General features: G+C 49.7%; 2 protein-coding genes and 1 pseudogene across 14 annotated transcripts in view; 1 reads left to right on the forward strand and 2 right to left on the reverse strand.

The window, feature by feature from the left end:
* Window positions 1-19,254, forward strand: part of RBBP5 (RB binding protein 5, histone lysine methyltransferase complex subunit) — a 216,952-nt gene that overhangs the window by 173,671 nt on the left and 24,027 nt on the right. The window lies entirely within an intron of this gene.
* The window catches only part of NFASC (neurofascin), a 195,875-nt gene that overhangs the window by 66,803 nt on the left and 109,818 nt on the right, over window positions 1-19,254 (reverse strand). For 7 of the 13 annotated variants that reach the window (XM_055235344.1, XM_055235343.1, XM_055235356.2 and 4 more), the window contains exons 3-7: window positions 11,751-11,931; window positions 5,545-5,562; window positions 3,980-4,085; window positions 1,697-1,893; window positions 1,129-1,251 (exon numbers count right to left, since the gene is read on the reverse strand). In XM_055235344.1, coding sequence (XP_055091319.1) covers window positions 1,129-1,251; window positions 1,697-1,893; window positions 3,980-4,085; window positions 5,545-5,562; window positions 11,751-11,931 — 625 coding nt within the window. The remainder of the gene's footprint in view (window positions 1-1,128; window positions 1,252-1,696; window positions 1,894-3,979; window positions 4,086-5,544; window positions 5,563-11,750; window positions 11,932-19,254) is intronic. The other 6 variants (XM_055235353.1, XM_055235348.1, XM_055235347.1 and 3 more) reach the window with 1 other exon arrangement.
* Window positions 8,859-9,947, reverse strand: LOC129458919 (large ribosomal subunit protein uL13-like; annotated as a pseudogene).

A 19,254-nucleotide genomic window follows, 5' to 3' on the forward strand; every position in this document is an offset into this window, starting at 1 on the left:
AGGCAGAGTAAACACAACTTGGTGGTGAATGTGATGTGGGAGAGATGAGAGAGGGGAGGTTGAACTGTGAATTAACAAATGAGGCCAGCAGACTGTGGCCAGGCAGTCTTCCCCACTAATGGGCACTGTGATGGGGGAAGTGAGAGACAGTGATTGAGCACAATCCTCAACCTGCAAAATAACTTACAATGCTGCCTCATCAACAGGACAGCCTCTTTTCAAAGTAGGCTGCTAAGAATTCAGGGATAGATAGAAGGATGGATGACTGGCAGGTAGGTAGGTGAAGATATAGGTTGATGGATGGCTGGATAGATGGGGAAGGAGGGATGGAAGGAGGGGGAGAGGAGGCAGACAGGTAGGTGGGAAGGGAGGGAAGACAGGAAGCCAGAAGGACACACAGAGAGATAGCAGTTTTCCATTTACTTTTATTAATGCTTCTCCTTTTATTTAAATTAAAAACATGGGAAGGAACTGAGGTCAGGAGAGGATGAATGAGCCTCAGTCCAAAATTGAGCCAGAACAATCGCTGAATGATGTCACTCTGTCCCTGCTCCAGATACCCTATCTCCCCATCACTCCGTTATGAAAGGTTGCAATTCCCCATTCACCCTTCCTCCTACCAGAAGAGCGAATCAGAGTATATCCAGATCGGCCAATAATTGAAAGAGGTGGTTTGGTATCAACCACTTTCAACTGGCCAATTGGAAAAACCATTTCTTCTCTTCTCCTCTAATCCCCTCTGTCTTGCTCTTCATTTTCATTATCATGTTACCAAGTGCTTACTGTGTGTCTGGCCCTGTTCTAAGCACTTTGGACGTATTGACCTATTTATTCTTATAATAATCCCATTAGATAAGTACTATGATTAGCTCTGTTTTTTCCAGAAGAGGAAACTGAGGCCCAGAGATGTAAGCAATTTGCTCAAGATCACACAGCAGCCAGGCTAGAAAATAAGCCCAAGCAGCCTCTGTCTGCAGAGCCTGTGTTCTCAGCCTGGTTGCCACATTGCATCTGCTTCTCACAAATCAAGATCTTCTAGCTTGGGCAAGCCCCCCCCTGCCATTTAACACATCCACCCCACTCCCTAAGGTTAAGATAGAAACACAACACCAGGCTCTCAAGACTCACAGCTGCTCATCCAGAAGATGACCGGGGATGGAAGTCCAGGTGGGGGGTTGCACTGGAGAGTCAGAGGAGCGCCCTCTTGGACCACGACAGGGTCTAGGTTTTCCTTGGGCCATAGAGGAGATTCTGGAGAGAAGTGGACAAAGAGGATAAAATGAGGGTGATGGCTGGGCCGGGGGCAAGGAGCAGGGTCAGAGGCAGGCATGTAAGGAGGAGAAACAGAAGGGGCACCTGGACAAGGAGGGAGCAAGAGAGAGGGACAGGGCACATGAGCCTACTCGAGGGGCTGCCCTTGAGAAGCAGGAGAAGGGAGGCATCTTCAAAGGATCCCCTCCTTTCCCCTCTCCTGTGTCCACAGTGGCCAATGCAATTGTTGCAGACAACAACTTCAAAAGGAAGCTTTGGGAGCTTCCTTTCCAGGGAATCATTCTGAGTTGGGGAAGATGCATAGAGAACACCAAGGCATCTGCAGGCCAAGGGCAGGGGCAGCCCTTCTGGAATGGCCTTCCACACCTCCCACTCTCCATTTACCCTGGAGCAGGGCATTTCAGCCCTGCCCCATGCTACTCACTAGACACCTGCAGGCGGATCCTATTGGACAGGGCCGTGCCAAATTTGTTGCGGGCGAAGCACTGATACTCCCCCTCATATTCCTCCGGCCGCCCGCCACTGCGGAAGTCAATCACCAGGGTTCCAGACCTCCTCCTCATGGACACCCGGGGGTCCTTGGCAATGTTGAAGAATCTGCTATTTCGTGTCCAGTGGAAGCTATGGAGAGTGGGGAGCAGGGGCAACCAAGACAAATGGGGTGGGCTCTGGGCTCCAGGCAGATTTCAGATCCCTAATTCCTGGCTCAGTACCAAAATTCCCTCTCTCAGTCCCATCGTGGCACCTCTATACCAACAGGTCTCAGCCTGGCTGAGCAGAAGAACCATCTGGAGAGCTCAATAAAATGCAAAGTCCCAGGTCCCACCCAGGTGACTGTCCAGGGCAGGGACCTGACATTAGTATTTCTACCCACCTAAGACTGGGACTCGTGGCTCTAAGTGTTAGGTACTCAAGTAGCTACTAGGGGGTTATGTTAAATACATCATTGAGGAGACATTTTCATTTCTAGAATCTAGAATCTGCCACTTCTTCCACCCCAGGACATTTCCAACCTCCCACTAGGAATGCAAACTTAAATTCATACTCCACCCAACCTAAACACATCAGGGAGCTGGCTCTGCTCCTCCTACCGCCTTAATTTTACAACCCATTTTAAAGCCAAAGTGAAATGGCTTAGGTTATTTGTGCCCTGCTCAGTGAGTACAGATTATATAGCAGTGACCATGCCCTGTAGCCCAAGAGTGGCAGCTTTTGGCCGGGTGCAGTGGCTCGCCTGTAATCCCAGCACTTTGGGAGGCCAAGGCAGGCAGATTACGAGGTTAGGAGATCGAGACCATCCTGGCTAACACGGTGAAACCCCGTCTCTACTAAAAATACAAAAAATTAGCCGAGTGTGGTGGTGGGCACCTGTAGTCCCAGCTACTCGGGAGGCTGAGGCAGGAGAATGGCATGAACCCAGGAGGTGGAGCTTGCAGTGAGCCAAGATTGCGCCACTGCACTCCAGCCTGGGCGACAGAGTGAGACTCTATTTCAAAAAAAAAAAAAAAAAAAAAAAAGAGTGGCAGCTTTTAAAGAAATGGCAGCCTAGTAGAATTGAGCCACTGGTGAAGAGCACTAGAATGGCCCCCTCTGCTCCTCCTGGGAACTGCAGTCAGGGCCTCACATCCTCAGATGCCCACCACCTAACTTGTAAAAGAAGCAGGGAAAGCAGGAGCAGCTGGAACAGCAGGGGCTGCTCAGTGCCACAGGATCATTGTCCCTGCAAAGGAACCATGGGGGAAAGACCAAACCACAGAAGCAAGCGAGGTTACCACTACCCTGACTAACCCTTCAGGGTGACTCCCATGGCCAGCGAGGGAGTTCCTGCTCGTTCCCAGGCTCAGAGCTCTGGGTTCGAGACTGTCTTATGCAAACCGAGGGGCCCAGAATAAAGCTGCTGCATAACTGGCTGCCTCTGCTTGGCCTCATTTCTCCTGCTGACAGACACACCCTAGATGGGGTCCTGTCACATCTGAGTCTGAATCTTGCATGAGGCTCCTGAAAGGCTCAGTCTGTGGATGCTACTTTGAGGATAGGGATGGGGGTGGATAATAACGTCTGCCATGTCTCCGATGCTTATCATTTGGTAGAAATGAATCTGGCTTTGGGGGGTCAGAAGCATGAGTTTAAATCTGGGTTCTGCCCCTTTCCAGCTGGGTAACCTTGGACCTCTGTATCTCTGTTTTCCCTCCTCTTCATAAGGACATTGGTCCTTCCCCAGAGCACTGCTAGGTGTTCGAACAAGACAACGTGAGTAACAGAACCTAATACAGAGCCCGGACACACACAACAGGCTTTTAATTCATGTCTGTTGACATCTTATTTGGTCTTAATGAGCACATAAAGAGGTAGAGGCATGCTCAGAATGGAAGACTTGAGTTGGCTTGGAAGAGGAACTTCCTATAAGCTAAATGTGGGGCAGATGATGGGAACACAGGGTGGAGGAAAGAATGTTATATGGAAAGTCAGAAAACTGAACATCCAGTCCTGGCTTTTGGTGTGAACTTAAGCCACTTGTTTTCTGGTCTCCAGTTTCCTTATTGGCAAAATTTCCTAGTACCTCAATTATGCCTTCCACCTAGTAGGTGCCTAATGGAAATTTTTTGGAATGGATGAGTCTAATTTTCCAGCTGCCTCATTTGCCTTGGTTATCATCAGGCCCAGAGGCAAGCGGGTGGTTTCAATGCACTTTTTCCCCTCCACTCACCTGGGGGCAGGGTTCCCTTTTGCTTCACACTCAATCAGGATGTTATCACGGGGATCCACGATGTGATCCTTCACTGACTGCTTGGTGATGGTTGGTGGCTGCGTCACTGCAACAGTGCACAGGGAGCATGGTCAGGGCTGCAGGGACCTCCCTGGGGTCCAGCTTGGGGAACAGCTGAGATGAAGAGCTTCATGACCCACACATGCAAGCAGGCAGGTGGGTGGGGTGTGGGGGGCAGTGAACAGGGCCTCATTCTAGAGCCCTAGCTCCTTAAATGGTGCCATAGGAAAGAAGGTGGGTGTCAAAGATTAAGCATAAGAAGAATCCCTTTAAAAAGATCCCATAGGCAGCCGGGCGCGGTGGCTCATGCCTGTAATCCTAACACTTTAGGAGGCAGAAGTGGGTGGATCACGAGGTCAGGAGATCGAGACCATCCTGGCTAACACGGTGAAACCCCGTCTCTACCAAAAAATACAAAAAATTAGCTGGGCGTGGTGGAGGGTGCCTGTAGTCCCAACTACTTGGGAGGCTGAGGTAGAAGAATGACATGAACCCAGGAAGCGGAGCTTGCAGTGAGCCGAGATCGCGCCACTGCACTCCAGCCTGGGCGACAGAGCGAGACTCTGTCTCAAAAAAAAAAAAAAAAAAAAAATCCCATAGGCCAGGCACGGTGGCTCACACCTGTAATCCCAGCACTTTGGGAGGCTGAGGCGGGTGGATTTTCTGAGGTCAGGAGTTCAAGACCAGCCTGGCCAACATGGTAAAACCCCATCTCTACTAAAAGTAAAAAAAAAAAAAAAAAAATTAGCCGGGCATGGTGGTGAGTACCTGTAACCCCAGTTACTCGGGAGGCTGAGGCAGGAGAATCACTTGAATCCAGGAGGCTGAGGCTGCAGTGAGCCCAGACTGTGCCACTGTACTCCAGCCTGCGCGACAGAGCGAGACTCCAAAAAAAAAAAAAAAAACAAAAAACCCATAGCATCCCGAGGAGAAACTGAAGGCCAGACTTTTAGTTTACTCATCCTTACATTACAATGCTTAGCACAACATACAGTGCACAATAGTTTTTGATAAATGTCTGTTGAATGAATAAAGGAAGAAAAAGCAGCTAGATTTTCAGAACTTAGTGGTCATGGTGGTTCTGAGCACTGGAGGCTCAACAAATGGCCAAACTATGGTGAGACTAGGGCAGAGAGGGCCTTCAGTCCCCAAGAACTTCCCAGATCCTCCCCTTCTAGGTCCCAAGTGCCAGTGTTCTACCCTGGGGTCCTGTGCCAGCCACTGGAGGATGGGGAAACAGCTGTGGTGCACATGAGCTTCGATCCAATGACCCTCTTCTTACCACGTGCCCTTCTGTCTTTCCCAGCAAGAGAATGCTGCAGGCAAGCCTCCTTCCTTCCCCCTCAGTACGATACCTCACTACAGGGCTCTGGTGTGAAGAGGCCCCAGCGGAAGTCCCAGCAGGCCACTAACTCCCAGGTATCACCTCATGCCTCATTCCTCCCTCCCACCTCCCAGAGGCACAGGTACAGGCACAGGCACAGAGAGGCACGCAGGGCACTTACGCTCATTCTGAATGCTTGCTGTTAGTTCCAACAGGTTAGCATTGGAGAGGGAGAAAAGAAGAACATCATTATGCACACAACCGCCCAGGAGTCCTCACGCCCCAGCACACAGGGAATGGGCGGGGTGTGCCTGGAGAGGGCGCTGAGCACAGGGCTCTCTCCTCCTGGCTGCAGAGCTCAGTGCAAGAACCAAGCAGGGTTGGGGAACGGACCCAGTGAGTGCCTTATATAGAAGGTGACGCCTCCCCCGGGTGACCAAAACCACAGAGTTGGGCAGAAAGACTGGCTCTGATCAAAGGACAATGTCACCAGGAAGTCCACATGTCCCAAAGTGACAATGCTGCTTGAAAGAGGCCCTGAAGGTATTTCCCTCCATCTGATGCCACTGAGGGAAGTGGGCTCCTCAGCCAACAGTGAACAGGAGAGGCTGAGGGCAAGATAGGTGCCAGGAAGGGAGTGGATCGGAACCACTGCTGCAGGGCAAAGCTCCAAGGCCTCACTTCTCCCACAACACCTTCTCTCCTTGGCATCTCCTCCTTTCCCATCCTATGAAAGACTCTAGAGGCAAATGCCCCTTCCGTGGTACATTGCTTCTATTCATGGTACATTGCCCTGTAGAAATCATGCTTCTCAATGGGAGGCTCCAGGGATGAAGCAGAGGCTACAGCTCCTTTCTGTGCTTTTCACAAAGAAGGTAAGGAGGCAGGTGGCACAAATCTCCCCCAGTTCCTACCTGAAGTGTGCATGTGCTCATATAGGTGTGCTCCTGTGCAGGTGGGTGTATGTATCTGAGGTCTGGGCTTCTCAAATTTTAACATGCATCACCTGGGGGCTGGTTAAAATGCAGGTTCTGATTCAGTTGGGTTGGGGTGGGGCCTGGGACTCTGCCTTTCTGACAAGTGCTCGGGCAATGCCAGGCTGGCGGTGTGTGAACCACACTCTGGATAGGAAGGTTTTAGATGGTGTGCTTTTTGTGGGGACAAGGTCTTGTTTAAAATGTGCAGAAAAGAGAACATGTGTTGCTGTGACTTTAAAATGTCTTTTCCTGATGAATATATCAGAAAGTAACATGGCATTCTCATTTCATGCAGGTGCAGACTATTGTACTGTTGTTACAGGCTGACTTTTTCAGAGTGAGGGCTCCTTGTGGGGAGTTGCGAGCTGCCAGCATCAGGGCAAAGCCATGGTGACCTTGAAGCCTTCCTACTTGGCTTGAGTGAGACGTGGCGAGGATTCTGGGGTCTTAGAGAGGGCAGCCTGGAGAAGCCAGAGTTAAGCTCAGAACAAGGGGTGCAGGAAGAGCCACAGCAGGGGAGGGAAGAGAGACCCGAGAGGAAGGGCAGAGTGTGGCAGGACAAGGGCCCTGCTGTACATGCTATGCATGAAGGAAAGTCTTGAGACTAAGACATGAAAAGATCCAAAATAATGATTTCGTGTGGCCCCTAGAGAACTGAAGAGACATTTGCTTTATTTGCCCAGGGCTGCCTGGGCAGGAGACAAAGGAATGAAAACTCCAGGGGGAAAGCAAAAATCTATGGCTTCTGAACACATGCTCCCCGGAGCTCGTCTCTGCAGCATCTTCACCCATATGTGATATTCTTGCCAGGGCCCCAAAAAAGGTAACTCTAGAAAGATGAATGCCAGTTGGCTTGGGCGGGGAGAAGGGGCCATTCTTAGGAGAGGCAGGGCTGTCACTGGGACCCACTCCCCTTGGCCCTTAGCCCAGGCCCTTAGCTTCTTCATTCAGGACATTTTTGGGGTCTCACCCTGGTTAGCAAGCCTGACAAGGGACCTCCTTTGCCTATTCAAGACTTCAAGCCTCTCTTTTATAGAATCAAAGGCTGACTCAATGGAAAGAGCCCTAGACATTGTCCAGGGAATCTCCAGATCCAAGGAAGAAGTGTCTTGGCTAAGACGATACAGGAAGTTTGCTGCAGAGCTAGAAGGAGAACCAGCTCTCCCAGTGCCCAGTCCAGAGGTTTTTTTTTTAACAAATCTATCCTTGGCCAGAGAGGTGAGCGAGCCAGCTGGGGCCTCAGGACTCTGCTCTCCTTGACATTCTGGAGAAAGGTGAGTGAGAGGGGAGACTGTGGGTGCTGGAGACTCTCAGGGCAGCAAGAGCTGGTTGGATGCTGTCCCCAGCCCCCATACTACCAGGCCAGGGGCCTCTGGAGAATCCACTTGACTAAAGGGATGGCATCTGCAGCCACCACTGTGCTACTAAGGAATTTCTTACAGGGACAGAGCCAACCCAGAAGACAAGCTGCCACAGGGAGAAGACAGTGGGGACAGCTTATCTAGGGATGAGGGTGATAAAGCTCCCACCCAGTGTCACACCACTCGCCTTCTATGGAGCAGTGGAAAGTGAATTCCACAGCTCTTCCAGCCCAGCTCTGCAGGGAGTGAGACAGACGCCTGCTCGGTCTGCAAGGTTTCTTTACTAGTGTGCCTCTTTTCTTTCCCTGGCTCTGATACCTACGACCCCTGGCACCCATCCCTCAGGAGATGGAGCATGTGAGTGCATGTGATTGAGGTGTGTGTGAGTGGGAGTGTGAGCGCATATGGGTATGTGGGGGCATGTGTGAGTGTGCATGAGTGTGAGCATGTGAGGATATGTGAGGGTGTGCGTGTGAGTGGGTGTGGGTGTGCATGAGTGAGCAGGTGTGAGCATGAGCGTGAGTGTATGTGTGAATGTGCATGTATGTGTGAGAGCGTGCATGTGAGTTGAGACCATCCTGCAGCGTTATTTGTGATGAAGGTGGGGAGGAATTGTTTCTGTCACTCCTGGGAGGAAAATGCTGTCCCCTGATGCAGGGCCAGGGACAGAAGGGCCAGCAGACTCACTTTTTGGCAAACTCACTCCGGTTGATGAGGCGACCCTTGGCTTTTTTCAAAGGTCATACTGTTCTCCTTGGGGCTGGATAGGGAGGGAAGGAGGGAGGGAGGGAGGGGATGGGTGGGAGGGGTGCGTGTGACTTTGCTGGCACAGCAGTGAGAGCTGGAGGCTGGGTCTTCAATGAGGGATTGTGCAGCAGTCCGGGGCTCTGCTCCAGGAGGCCTGCGGCGCCCAGCCTCTCCAGAATAGAAGCAGTGCCCCCGCCCTCGAGACACGATAATGTCCGCTGAAGGGGCAAACGACTAGAAGGAACACCTGGCAGGGCAAGAACGTTAAGAATGCCTGATCTTCCTTCAGCCCAGGGCTGGATGGAGGGTGGGCTCAGCTCAGCACACATGAGAGGTCTGTGGTGCTGGGCCCAGCGAGAAAGAGAGACCCGCCGAGGACAGCCTCTTCTCAGGGCAGCCGGGGCCTCTCTGAAGGGCTGGCCTGCTGTCTTGCATTCAGCTTCTTTTTTCTGTTTGTTTGTTTTTGAGGAATAAACAGTCTTTATGGACTCAGACCAGAAGCCCATGGGTCTTGAGGACCTCTGTGGACTTGCGATTTTCTTCTCCCCGTTCTTTTGGGCCTGTTTCTGCTGCTGTTTCTTTTGGTAGTGGATCTTGGCCTTTTCCCTCCTCTTTTCCTCCAGGGTGGCTATCACTGCCTGGTACTTCCAGCCAACCTCATGAGACAGGTGCCCCAGGCAAGCAGACTTTCTCGTGGGCTTCAGATGCTCAGCCTTGAGGGCAGCAGGGATCACCATCCACTTTTTCGTGTCGGGGCGGTGGGATCCCATCAAACACCATGAAGCAGTCCAGGGAGGCCTGGCATCGCTGGGTCTTGTGGGGTAGCCTGCCCCGTAGGGTCTGCCAAAAAAGGCGGCTGGAGGCCCGGGAATGGTGGGGGCCTCGGGAAGGGTTGGTGTTCATCCACTTGCAGAGGAAGGCCAGATGCTTTAACTTGTTTCTATAGAAATTGCCAGAAATGCCGATTTCGCAGTGCATGACCACCACCTTCCAGCCCAGCAGTACAGGAGGCCCAGGAGATGGCCTCAGCCATAAAGTGCCAGGACCTGCCCCCTCATCCCTTGTCATCTTTGGTGGCCACCTGGGGAAGTGTGTTCAGTTTCTGCAGACTCTTTTTGGACACGTTGTCAGGGCCATTGGACCTGCAGCAACCGGGGAGGTGCCATGTGTGTGGGGCATGCTCCGGGCAGCCTGGGTCTCCCGCCCCGACACAGCCAGGGTGTCTGGAATGGCGTTGCAGAAGGACTTCCCTCTCCATCAGAGAAGCGCTGTGGTCCTATCCCGGCTCTGTCGCTTCCTTGTCTCTAACCCGCAGGCTAAGGATAAAACCTATGTTGAGGGTTACCTGCCAGAACCATGTGCGATGAGGCACGGGCAGCACTTAGCTCTCTCCCTGGTGCATGACACCTGTGATTCCAGCGGTTTCCAAGGAGAAGGACTCAAAGGAGGCAGGTAGGGGTGGGACATATCAGGTCCCAAATTTGGGGGTCAAGAGACTTGGGTTCTTCTTTGATTCCACTGCCCATTTGCTGTGCGACTCTAAGCTAGCAAAGGCTTGAGTTTCCGTGAACACAACGTGGGGTGGGGGTCATCCCAGGGACACTGGAATGGGGAGATGGTGGGGAGATCAGGGCACGCTCAGCTCTACCCTACACGTGGGGCTTTGGAGAGCCTGACTGCTTGGGGTGTCTGCTGTGTCTCCGTTTCCTGTAGAGCTTTAGAAGTCCAGATTCTTAAGATAGACACCAAAGCCATCTATTTATAGGCTCACCTGGTGGGACCCCTCACCCACTGGCCCCAGGGATCAAAGCAGCAGGTGAGTGAGAGAGGAGAAGTGGCAGAAGAGAAATGAGCCTTCACCACTTCCCTGATAACCCAATTTCCTCTGCACACTCTCCCTCCGGGGACTTGGCCTTACCAGGCTCCTTATTAGACTGTCTGCCTGGGACTGTTAATGAGAAACTCTCCTCGAGCCAGCCGCGCAGACAGTTACCACGGGAACAGGTCCTTTCACAACTCTCCTCTCCTCCCTCCCTCCCTGTGCACGTGCACACGTGTGTGGGCATGCATACATATGCACACATACATTCAAGTCCACATGCCTGGGGGTATTGGGAGGGCAGCAGGGGCTTTGCCCATCTTACCTCTGGGTCTGACTTACAGTTACTACTGGTGTTCTATCATCCAAAGAGTCCCCTCCTCTGGGGCAGCTATTATGGGTGAAGTAGGGTGCCAGGAGGGCTGAGATACCTCCAACTCTTCTCCAAACTATGCTAACTCCAGGACCAGGGGTCTGGCTTTGGAGAGCTCAGGGAGGACTTTTTAGAGTTTGTATTACTCTCCTGCCCCCATCCCCAGACATCTGTTAACTGGAGAGAGCCCAAGCCAATGTTGGTGTCATGTGGGTCCCCTCTGTTCCTTGACACAAGGAACAGGGGTCAGAGATGGCATGCTCACATCTTAGCGATGCTAAGACATTTTGCCAGAAGTGTCAGAGTTGTGGTAAAGGTGGCACACACCTAATGGCAGGGCTGAGGAGCTTGGCTGCCAATACATGGGCCATTGATGAATGCAGCAACAGATACGGTTGGTGGAGACATGGCCGTTAGATTTGCATTTTAAGCCCCTTACTTTATGATTCTGATGGTCAAATAATGCCCCCTCCATGAGAAACAGAATGACAGCGATTTTACTTTTTATCTTTACTGCGGGAAAGTTGAAAACAATGAGAAGGAATCCATGCCTGGTTCTCCCATGCAGCATGATAATGGGGCTCTATTTTAATGTCTCATTTAGCCACGTCTTTTGCAAAGATAATTCTGCTCCCAGCCCTTCCCAGGCCTGTGTCCTCCTGATTACTCCGGCCAAGAGGGCCCGAAGGGTGTGGATTTGAATATATCAGACATTAGAAAGGCAAGTAAGAACTGGTCCATCACACTTGACCCTGGAAACTGCTTTTATGGGCAAGTCAAGACCACAGAGGACCTGGAGAGGTGAGCAGAGTGGCACTCAGAATCCCAAACTCCGCCACCTCTGGTCCCACTCCGCTGGCTCCAGGCGCCCCAAGCATCAGCTCAGCCACAGCCCTGAGAAACTGGCTCTGCAACATACAGTCTCAAACTTCCAAACATGAGCCCGTGTCAATTCTTTGGAGAGAAACCCAGCTCTGAATCTCAGAATCCACTGCTTCCCCTCTCCTCAACCTTCTCTGAATGATCTGAACTTTCCTCTGACCTTCCCTCCCCTCCCACCCCTCTGCCCAAAATCAGGAGGAAAAGAGAAGAGGATGGGGCAGGACTCACGATCCATAGGAATTTCGATGGCTCCGCCAAGACTGAGGAGGCAGAGGAGGAAGGCTGCATGGACCCAGGGTGGCGGTGGCTGCCTGGCCATCCTCGGCACCCGGCCCCGCTCCCTGCTCCCCAGCACTCGGGGTCTTGTCACCTTGAGCCGCTTTAACTGGGCCTCCCGGACAGAGCACAGCTGTGGAAAGAAACATAAGAGCAAGTGGGTTTTTCATGAACTTGTGGTTTGCTCTAGCAATCCTACAGGGCTTTGGAGGACCCAAGGGCCCCCTTGGTCACAGAGTAATGTTCTAGATAGAGCAGGGTTTCTTAACCTCAACACTATTGACAGGTTGGACTGAACAATTCTTGGCGTGGGGAACTATCCTGGGTATTGTAAGATGTTTAGCAGCATCTCTGACCTCTACCCACTAGAAGACAGTACAGCCCACCCCCCTTCACCACTACCAATCAGAAATGTCTCCAGACATTGGCAATTGTTCCCTGAAGGGCAAAACCCCCAGCTGAAAACCACTGTTAGAGAACGAAGGGCAACTCTGCAAAGAACAGTTATGAAAACAAACACTGGCCTATTGGCCTGCAGGCCCAGCAACCAGAATGTGCCATGCACCGATCTGGTAAGAAATGCACCAGTCTCACAGCCTCTCTGAACCACATGTGCTGAGTGTGCCTGGGGTTGAGCATATTTGCGGTAGAGGCACAGAGATGAGATAGCACTGATGTCCTTTGATCCCAGGACAAAGGGGGCAGGGTGACATTGGCAGGACTGGGGATCATGGGTTAGATAGGTGAAGACTTGGCGCACAAAGGACTTTTTGTCATTTTTGCAGAAAAATGAATGATTTCTGCAAGTATTTTGTGCAGCTAAGGTACAGTGGTCCCTGATATTGTCCCTTTATAGATAATGGCAGTGGTGAGACGATGACCAGGAAGAAGTGGGCTTCAGGTGGTTGGTAAACAACATTTATAATGGTTTGGTGTTCATCCTCAAGCACAAGAAATCATTCCAGGGCTTACAGGGATGGTGTTAAAAATGGTTGTCCAAGGAACCTAGAATGGATCCTTAGAGACAAACTTTTCTTCTCCTCCTCTAGAAAGAGAAGAGCAAGAATGGCCTACAGCTGAGACTCAAATACAGTGCTTTAAGATTGCCTGAGGTTCTGAAACATACACTTTAAAAAATTGGTCCAGTTTGCTATTCTACTGTGGTGCCAAGGCAAAGAGGAAGGCAGGAGGTGGCTTCTCCAGAATTCCTCCAGTTTTCCTAGATTCATAGCTACCTATCAGATGGACACATCATTCTCCTGCTCCTATATTATTTGGCAGCAAATTGAAGTCCACTCTCAATTGTGCACATGTACCATCTCCCATCCACCCTGACTGAGGGTGCAGAAGATTAGAACAGGACTCCAGTGCTTGCTCTCTGAGAGGGCGAGAGATCCTGGGAGACAAGGCCATCCTTCTGGAGACCTGGAGCAAAAAGCAGGTCACTGATTATCACAATAGGACAAGGGTCCTCCCCTGTGCCAGGATATGGGGCAAACTAAAGGATTCTTATTCACATTTTTGCAGTTTCTTTCCTAGAAGCTGGGCCCAGCACCAACCCTCAACTTTGTGTGTATTTCTGGACTCCATCCACTTGCCTCCTTTCCCACGGTCACCACCTTGGTTTTGATCACCAACATTTCATGCCAGAGTTACCGCAACAGCTTCCTAAGTGGTCTCTCCACGTCCACTTTCCCTGCCGTGGTTTGTTTTTTACTTTATTATTTTTAACTGACACATAATAATTGTACACATTTATGGGATGCAGTGTGATATGCCCCTCTGATTTACTCTCCACTCATAACCAAAGCTGTTATTTGTAAAGGCAAACAGAAATGTGCTACTCCCCTAGTGTAACTCTCAATAGCTCACTGCTGCTTGGGAGTTAAAGGTAGTGTCCTTGACATGGCTCAGAGGCCCTGCATAATGCATCCCCTCTGCTAGCTCACTGCTCATCCCTCCCTTGCATCCTGTGTTCCAGCCAAGACTGCTCTTCTACCAGCTCCCTCGGTACATCATGCTTGGTCTTGCTTACTGACTATTGCACCATTAAGCTCTGGTCTAGAACACTCTGTGTCTGCCCTCTCTCGTTAGTATTTGCCAGGTATGACATATGTGTCCTTCATCTGTGCTCCTGTACACACTTTACTTCCCCCATTATGGCACATTTCACTTTGTATTCATTCCAAAAGCCACTTGTCTATCTCCCCTGTGAAAATGAAAGCTTTTTTGTAAGGGAAGGTACCCTGTCTTGTTTACTGTTCTATTCTTCGAATCGATCATAGTACCTAAAACATAGCAGATCCTCGAAGCTGTGAGAGGGATCGATATATGGATGGATGAAAAAATGAACGAATGATTAAATGGATGAAATAAGAAGCCATTTGGACCATCATGTGCTTTTTAAAACCTCACGCTTCCCCAGAAAACCACCAGGCGGCGCAGGAGAGCACATGCTGTGGACCTGGGTGGCATACTGTGAAGGCTACTCATTAGTGGAAGAGAAAAATCCGTCCCTATACAGACGGTGCTTTCTGGAGAGGAAACCAACAAGCTGAAAGAGGGCTAAGAGAGTAGAAAATCTCCTAAGGAGGGACCCTCTGGCTAGAAGGCGTCACAAGAGGTCTTTGGTTCCCCTTCCCAACTCTCTAAGATGGTCCTTACACTGTCGCAGAAAGAATCCATTAATGCCTCTCCTTGGCTTATACATCTCCAAAGACCAGACTCAGATTAGGCGGCTGAACCCTTAGTGCTGAGGGAACCTGCGCAGGGGCAGTGGGGATGGCTCCCGTCCACGCTCCATGACCACTATGTTTGGTTTAGGAGCTGCCAAGCAGTAGGAAGTGAAGGGAAAGAGACGGATATTTCATTTTGGGACTCTTGATAGAACTAGGAAGCCAGAAGCTATTCATTAAATCAGATACACATTGGCAAGAAAAAAAAGCCCAATTGTATGGGACATTTTAAATTCACTATTTAACAACAGAGTGGAAAAAGAATCTCAACATAATCACATTTAGCTGTGTAGCAATTCTCTCCCTCTTTCCTCTCTGGAACCCAGTTTTTCCAACAAAATCTTACAAGAGGAAAAGAATTTAAAGAACACTAGTTTCATACAATCCCCTTTCTTTTCAGATGAAGAAACAAAAGCCCAGAGAAGGGAAGTAACTGGTTTGAGTTTACCCAGCCGGTTAGTGGCAAAGCTGGAAAAATAACCCAGGTTTCTTGACTCCTAGTCCAGGGATTTTCCACCCATTTTTCTCTTTTTATGTACAGGAAAAGTACCAGAGTAAGGTTGCTATTTAAAAAAGAAATGTATAGTTTGGCAGTTCCTCAAAATGTTAGACATAAAATTACCATATGACTCTGCAATTCTACTTCTAAGGTATACGTGCAAAAGGATTAAAAACAGGCATCAAACAAGTACATGTATACGAATGTTCACAGCAGCATCATGCACAACAGCCAAAGGGTGGACACAGCCCAGATGTCCTCTATGGAATGAATGGATAAACAAATTCCAGTATGTACATACCCTGGAATATGACTCAGCCATAGGAAGGAATTCAATACTGACATGCTCCAACGTGGATGAATCCTGAAAACACGCTCAGTGAAAGAACCATGCACAAAAGGTCACAGGGAATGATCCCATAGATATCACATGTCTAGGTCTTATCTATAGAACAGATACATACATAGGGACAAAACACAGATTGTCTTTGGTGACCAGAGGCAGAGGGGAAGGGAGAAGGAGGGTAACTGGTTAATGGGTATAAGGTTTCCTTTTGAGATGCAAATGTTTTGGAACTAGATAGAGTTGTGGTTGCACACATTGTGAGTGGACCAAATGCTACTGAATTGTGCATTTAATTTAATTAATTTATTTTTGAGACAGAGTCTCACTCTGTTGCCCAGGCTGGAGTGCAGTGGCATGATCTCGGCTCACTGCAGCCTCTACCTCCCGGGTTCAAGTGATTCTCATGCCTTAGCCTTCCAAGTAGCTGGGATTACAGGCATGTGCCACCACACCCAGCTAAATTTTGTATTTTTAGTAGAGACAGAGTTTGACCATGTTGCCCAGGCTGGTCTCGAACTCCTGACCTCAGGTGATCCACCCAGCTCGGCCACCCAAATCGTTGGAATTATAGGTGTGAGCCACCACGCCCGGCTTTGAGTTGTACACTTTAAAATGGTTTATGTTATGTTTCACCTCAACAAAAAAGAAAAGTATAATACTGGCCTTCATTATGTGCTCATAAAGATGGGACAGAGGATGAAGAGGACAGGTTATTCAATGTGAGCATATAAGGGCCCTCATCTCCCCAGGCTGGGCTCACTCAGCATGGAAGACAGGCACATGGTTTGCAACCCTTCCCATCCATTCTGAGGAAATTTCCTTACAAGTCAAAGGAAGGAGTGAATCCACCATCTTTCTGAGTATGAGAGTTCTAGTACTGAGCTCAAAGAACCCAACACAGAGTGACGGCAGAGATGCCCTGCCTGAAGTTACCCCCACATCAGCAAGGCTTACAGTTCCCCTGTCCTGATGACCAGGAAGAAAGGTGAAAGGGACAGGCTTGCTAGCCTACAGCAATCAAGTCCACATTTCCCATTCAACCTTAGTCACTGCACAGTCTTGCCCTATGGCCCAGTCATGCCACCTCTCGGGTTCCTCTCCCAGCCCTTCCAACCACACCAGAGGTGACTGCTTAGGTGCAGAGAAGCGCAACATCCAGATGTGGGGGTGGTTGGTTCTAGTGAGATCATCCCAGGGAGGACCAGGAAACTCCCACATCCTAGGAGGGAAAGTAGAGGAGAGGGGGTAGGTTGAGCCTGAAGAAGAGGGGCCACAGTGATTGTATTCACATGCTGGGAGAGAGTGTAGAATTTTTCTGTTTAGTTCCACAGGGGCAAAGCTAGGACCAAATAGGAGGATGTTTCAGAGAGGCAGGTGCTTCCTTGAGTCACAGGAAGAATTGTCTGATAAATGCAGCCGTGCCACAATACCATTAGTGAAAAAACATACTCTGAATATGATATGTTTGAAGGATCTTTTTATATATAATAACATAAGAGGCAGGTTGTAAGGATATAAAATACATGAGAGGAGGGCTCAATGCGGGCGGCAGGGGGAGAGTGCAGAAAAAAACAAAAATAAATACAACAAAGAAATAAATCCTTTGTGGATGGATGGTATACTAAGTACTGGAGAACATGATTAATTCAGCTCGTGTATATCTGAGGTCTCCCAATCCACCTACACACACACACACACACACACACACACACACGCACACATCCATCCATCCATCCATACAGGAAGAAAAGATAATAGAACTACCTGAAGGTGAAATGTTCTGCCATGTTAAGTACTGTTTCATAAAAACTCCAAATGGCATTGGTCAGGCGTGTTACTGACAACATTCCCACACAGGAGGAAGACTGGATGCTTTTCAGAGTCACCTGGACACTCTTCAAACATGCAGATTCCCGGGCCCTCAATCTTCTAGGCAGGGGCCAAATCAGGTTGTAGATTGTTTTTTAATGTCCTTAGAACCTGTTATCTCACACAGGGATGGTCCACACATGTGGGCAACCTGCCTGAACACAAGGCCTTTAAATTTGCAAGGCTTGTGAGAGATTCAGATTCAAAATGTCCAAGATGTCACACATGAGTTTGCTAATGATCCGCCTGGTAGAAGACCTCTGGACATGGTGGTGTCTTGTCTAGTTCAAGAGCATTGGCTGCATGGTTAGACAGCCTGGTTTGAGGCCACTTCCCACTTAAAAGTACGGGAGCCGGCGGCGGGGGCTTGGGCAAGCACTGAAGCTTGGAAGCTTTGTATTTATCATCTGAAAAATGGGGATAACAATAGCACTGATCCTAGAGGGCTGCTGTGAGGATTTATCACACAATTCCTATGTAAAACACTTGGTGAAGCATGGGGCACAGAGTAAACGCTTAAAAAATGTCAGCTGCTGCCCCTGAGTGGGTTTGAGCTCAAAGGGATGAGGGAAGCATTCTGTCCACCTCCACGACATCACCAATATGAGTAGTAAGTGGCTGTAATAATGATGCATCCATGGTCACAGCCCGCTTTTCTGTTTTTCCTTTTCTTCTGGGCCCTGGTTTCTTTCCCCACACTGGGGGCCCCCGGTGTTGATTCCACAGCTGTCCCTGGCAGACGGATGAGATCCCGTGGCTCCCACGAGCTGTCGCCATCGGGAGCTCCTCACATTCCCACAGCCACATTCTAGGCAGGCTGTCCTGGTGGTCACAACACATCTGAAGTGACAGGGAGAGAAGACTGGCAGCGCCGAGACATGGCTCAGCTGGCAGCTCTTCGTCTCCTGGAGGGGAAGCCATCTCAGACTTCTGGGCTGCAGTCGGCAGGGATTCATTCACACAGCCGACTGGACGGCAGGCATTACTCTAGAGAACACATGTGTGGACAAGAGACAAAGCGCTTCTGCTCTCATGGAGCTTCCGTCCCAGCGGGGAGGACAGTAAATAAATGTTGAACAAAAAATCCAGTAGCAATAAGTGCAACAGAGAAAACACAACCGACCTGCGTATGGATGTTTAGCAGCTTTGTGGATAATTTTGCCAAAACCCAGACAGAAGCAACCAGGATGTTCTCCCATCAGCAGATGGAGAAACGGAGGTATATCCAATGGAATATTATTCAGTGCCCAAAAGACGTGAGCTACCAAGCCATGGAAAGACATGGAGGAAAGGCACACTACTAAGTAAAGGAAGCCAGTCTGAAAAGGCTGAACACTGTGTGGTTACAACCGCATGACGTCCTGGAAAAGGCAGAACTATAGAGATAGTAGAAAGATCTGTGATTGCTGGGGGTGCGGGTTGGGGGATGAATGGACAGAGCACAGAGGAGGGTGTTTAGGGCAGTGAAACTTCTCTGTATGATGCCCTAATGGTAGATACTTGTCATTACATAATACATTTGTCCAAACCCATAGAACGCCAAGAGTGAACCCTAACATAAACTGTGGGCTGTGGGTGATAATGATGCATCCATGTAGGTTCATCAACTGTAATGAACATGTTAGTATGGTGAGAAATGTTGATAATGGAGGGGGCTGTGTACGTGTGAAGATGGGGTGCATGGGAACTCTCTGTACCTTGAACCTAAAACTGCTCTAGAAGTATTTTTTTAAAGAAAGAAACCATAGTAGTGATTGATATGATGTGATAAAGTGAAGTGAGTGGTCAAGGAAGGCCTCTCTGTGAGAAGTTGACATCTGACCAAGACCTGAATGGTAAGAAGGCACTAACCTTGCAAAGACAGGTCAGAAAAGCATCCCAGGCAAGAAGAGCTGCTTGTGCAAAGGCCCTGTGGCAGGAATCACATTGCCCCATGCAGGAAACTGAGAGAAGCCAGCATGGCTGGAGCTTGGAGGGCACAAGGAGAAGAATGGAACAAGTCACAGT

The sequence above is a fragment of the Symphalangus syndactylus genome, chromosome 19 (genome assembly GCF_028878055.3).
Source record: "Symphalangus syndactylus isolate Jambi chromosome 19, NHGRI_mSymSyn1-v2.1_pri, whole genome shotgun sequence".
In the NCBI taxonomy this organism is placed as follows: domain Eukaryota; kingdom Metazoa; phylum Chordata; class Mammalia; order Primates; family Hylobatidae; genus Symphalangus; species Symphalangus syndactylus.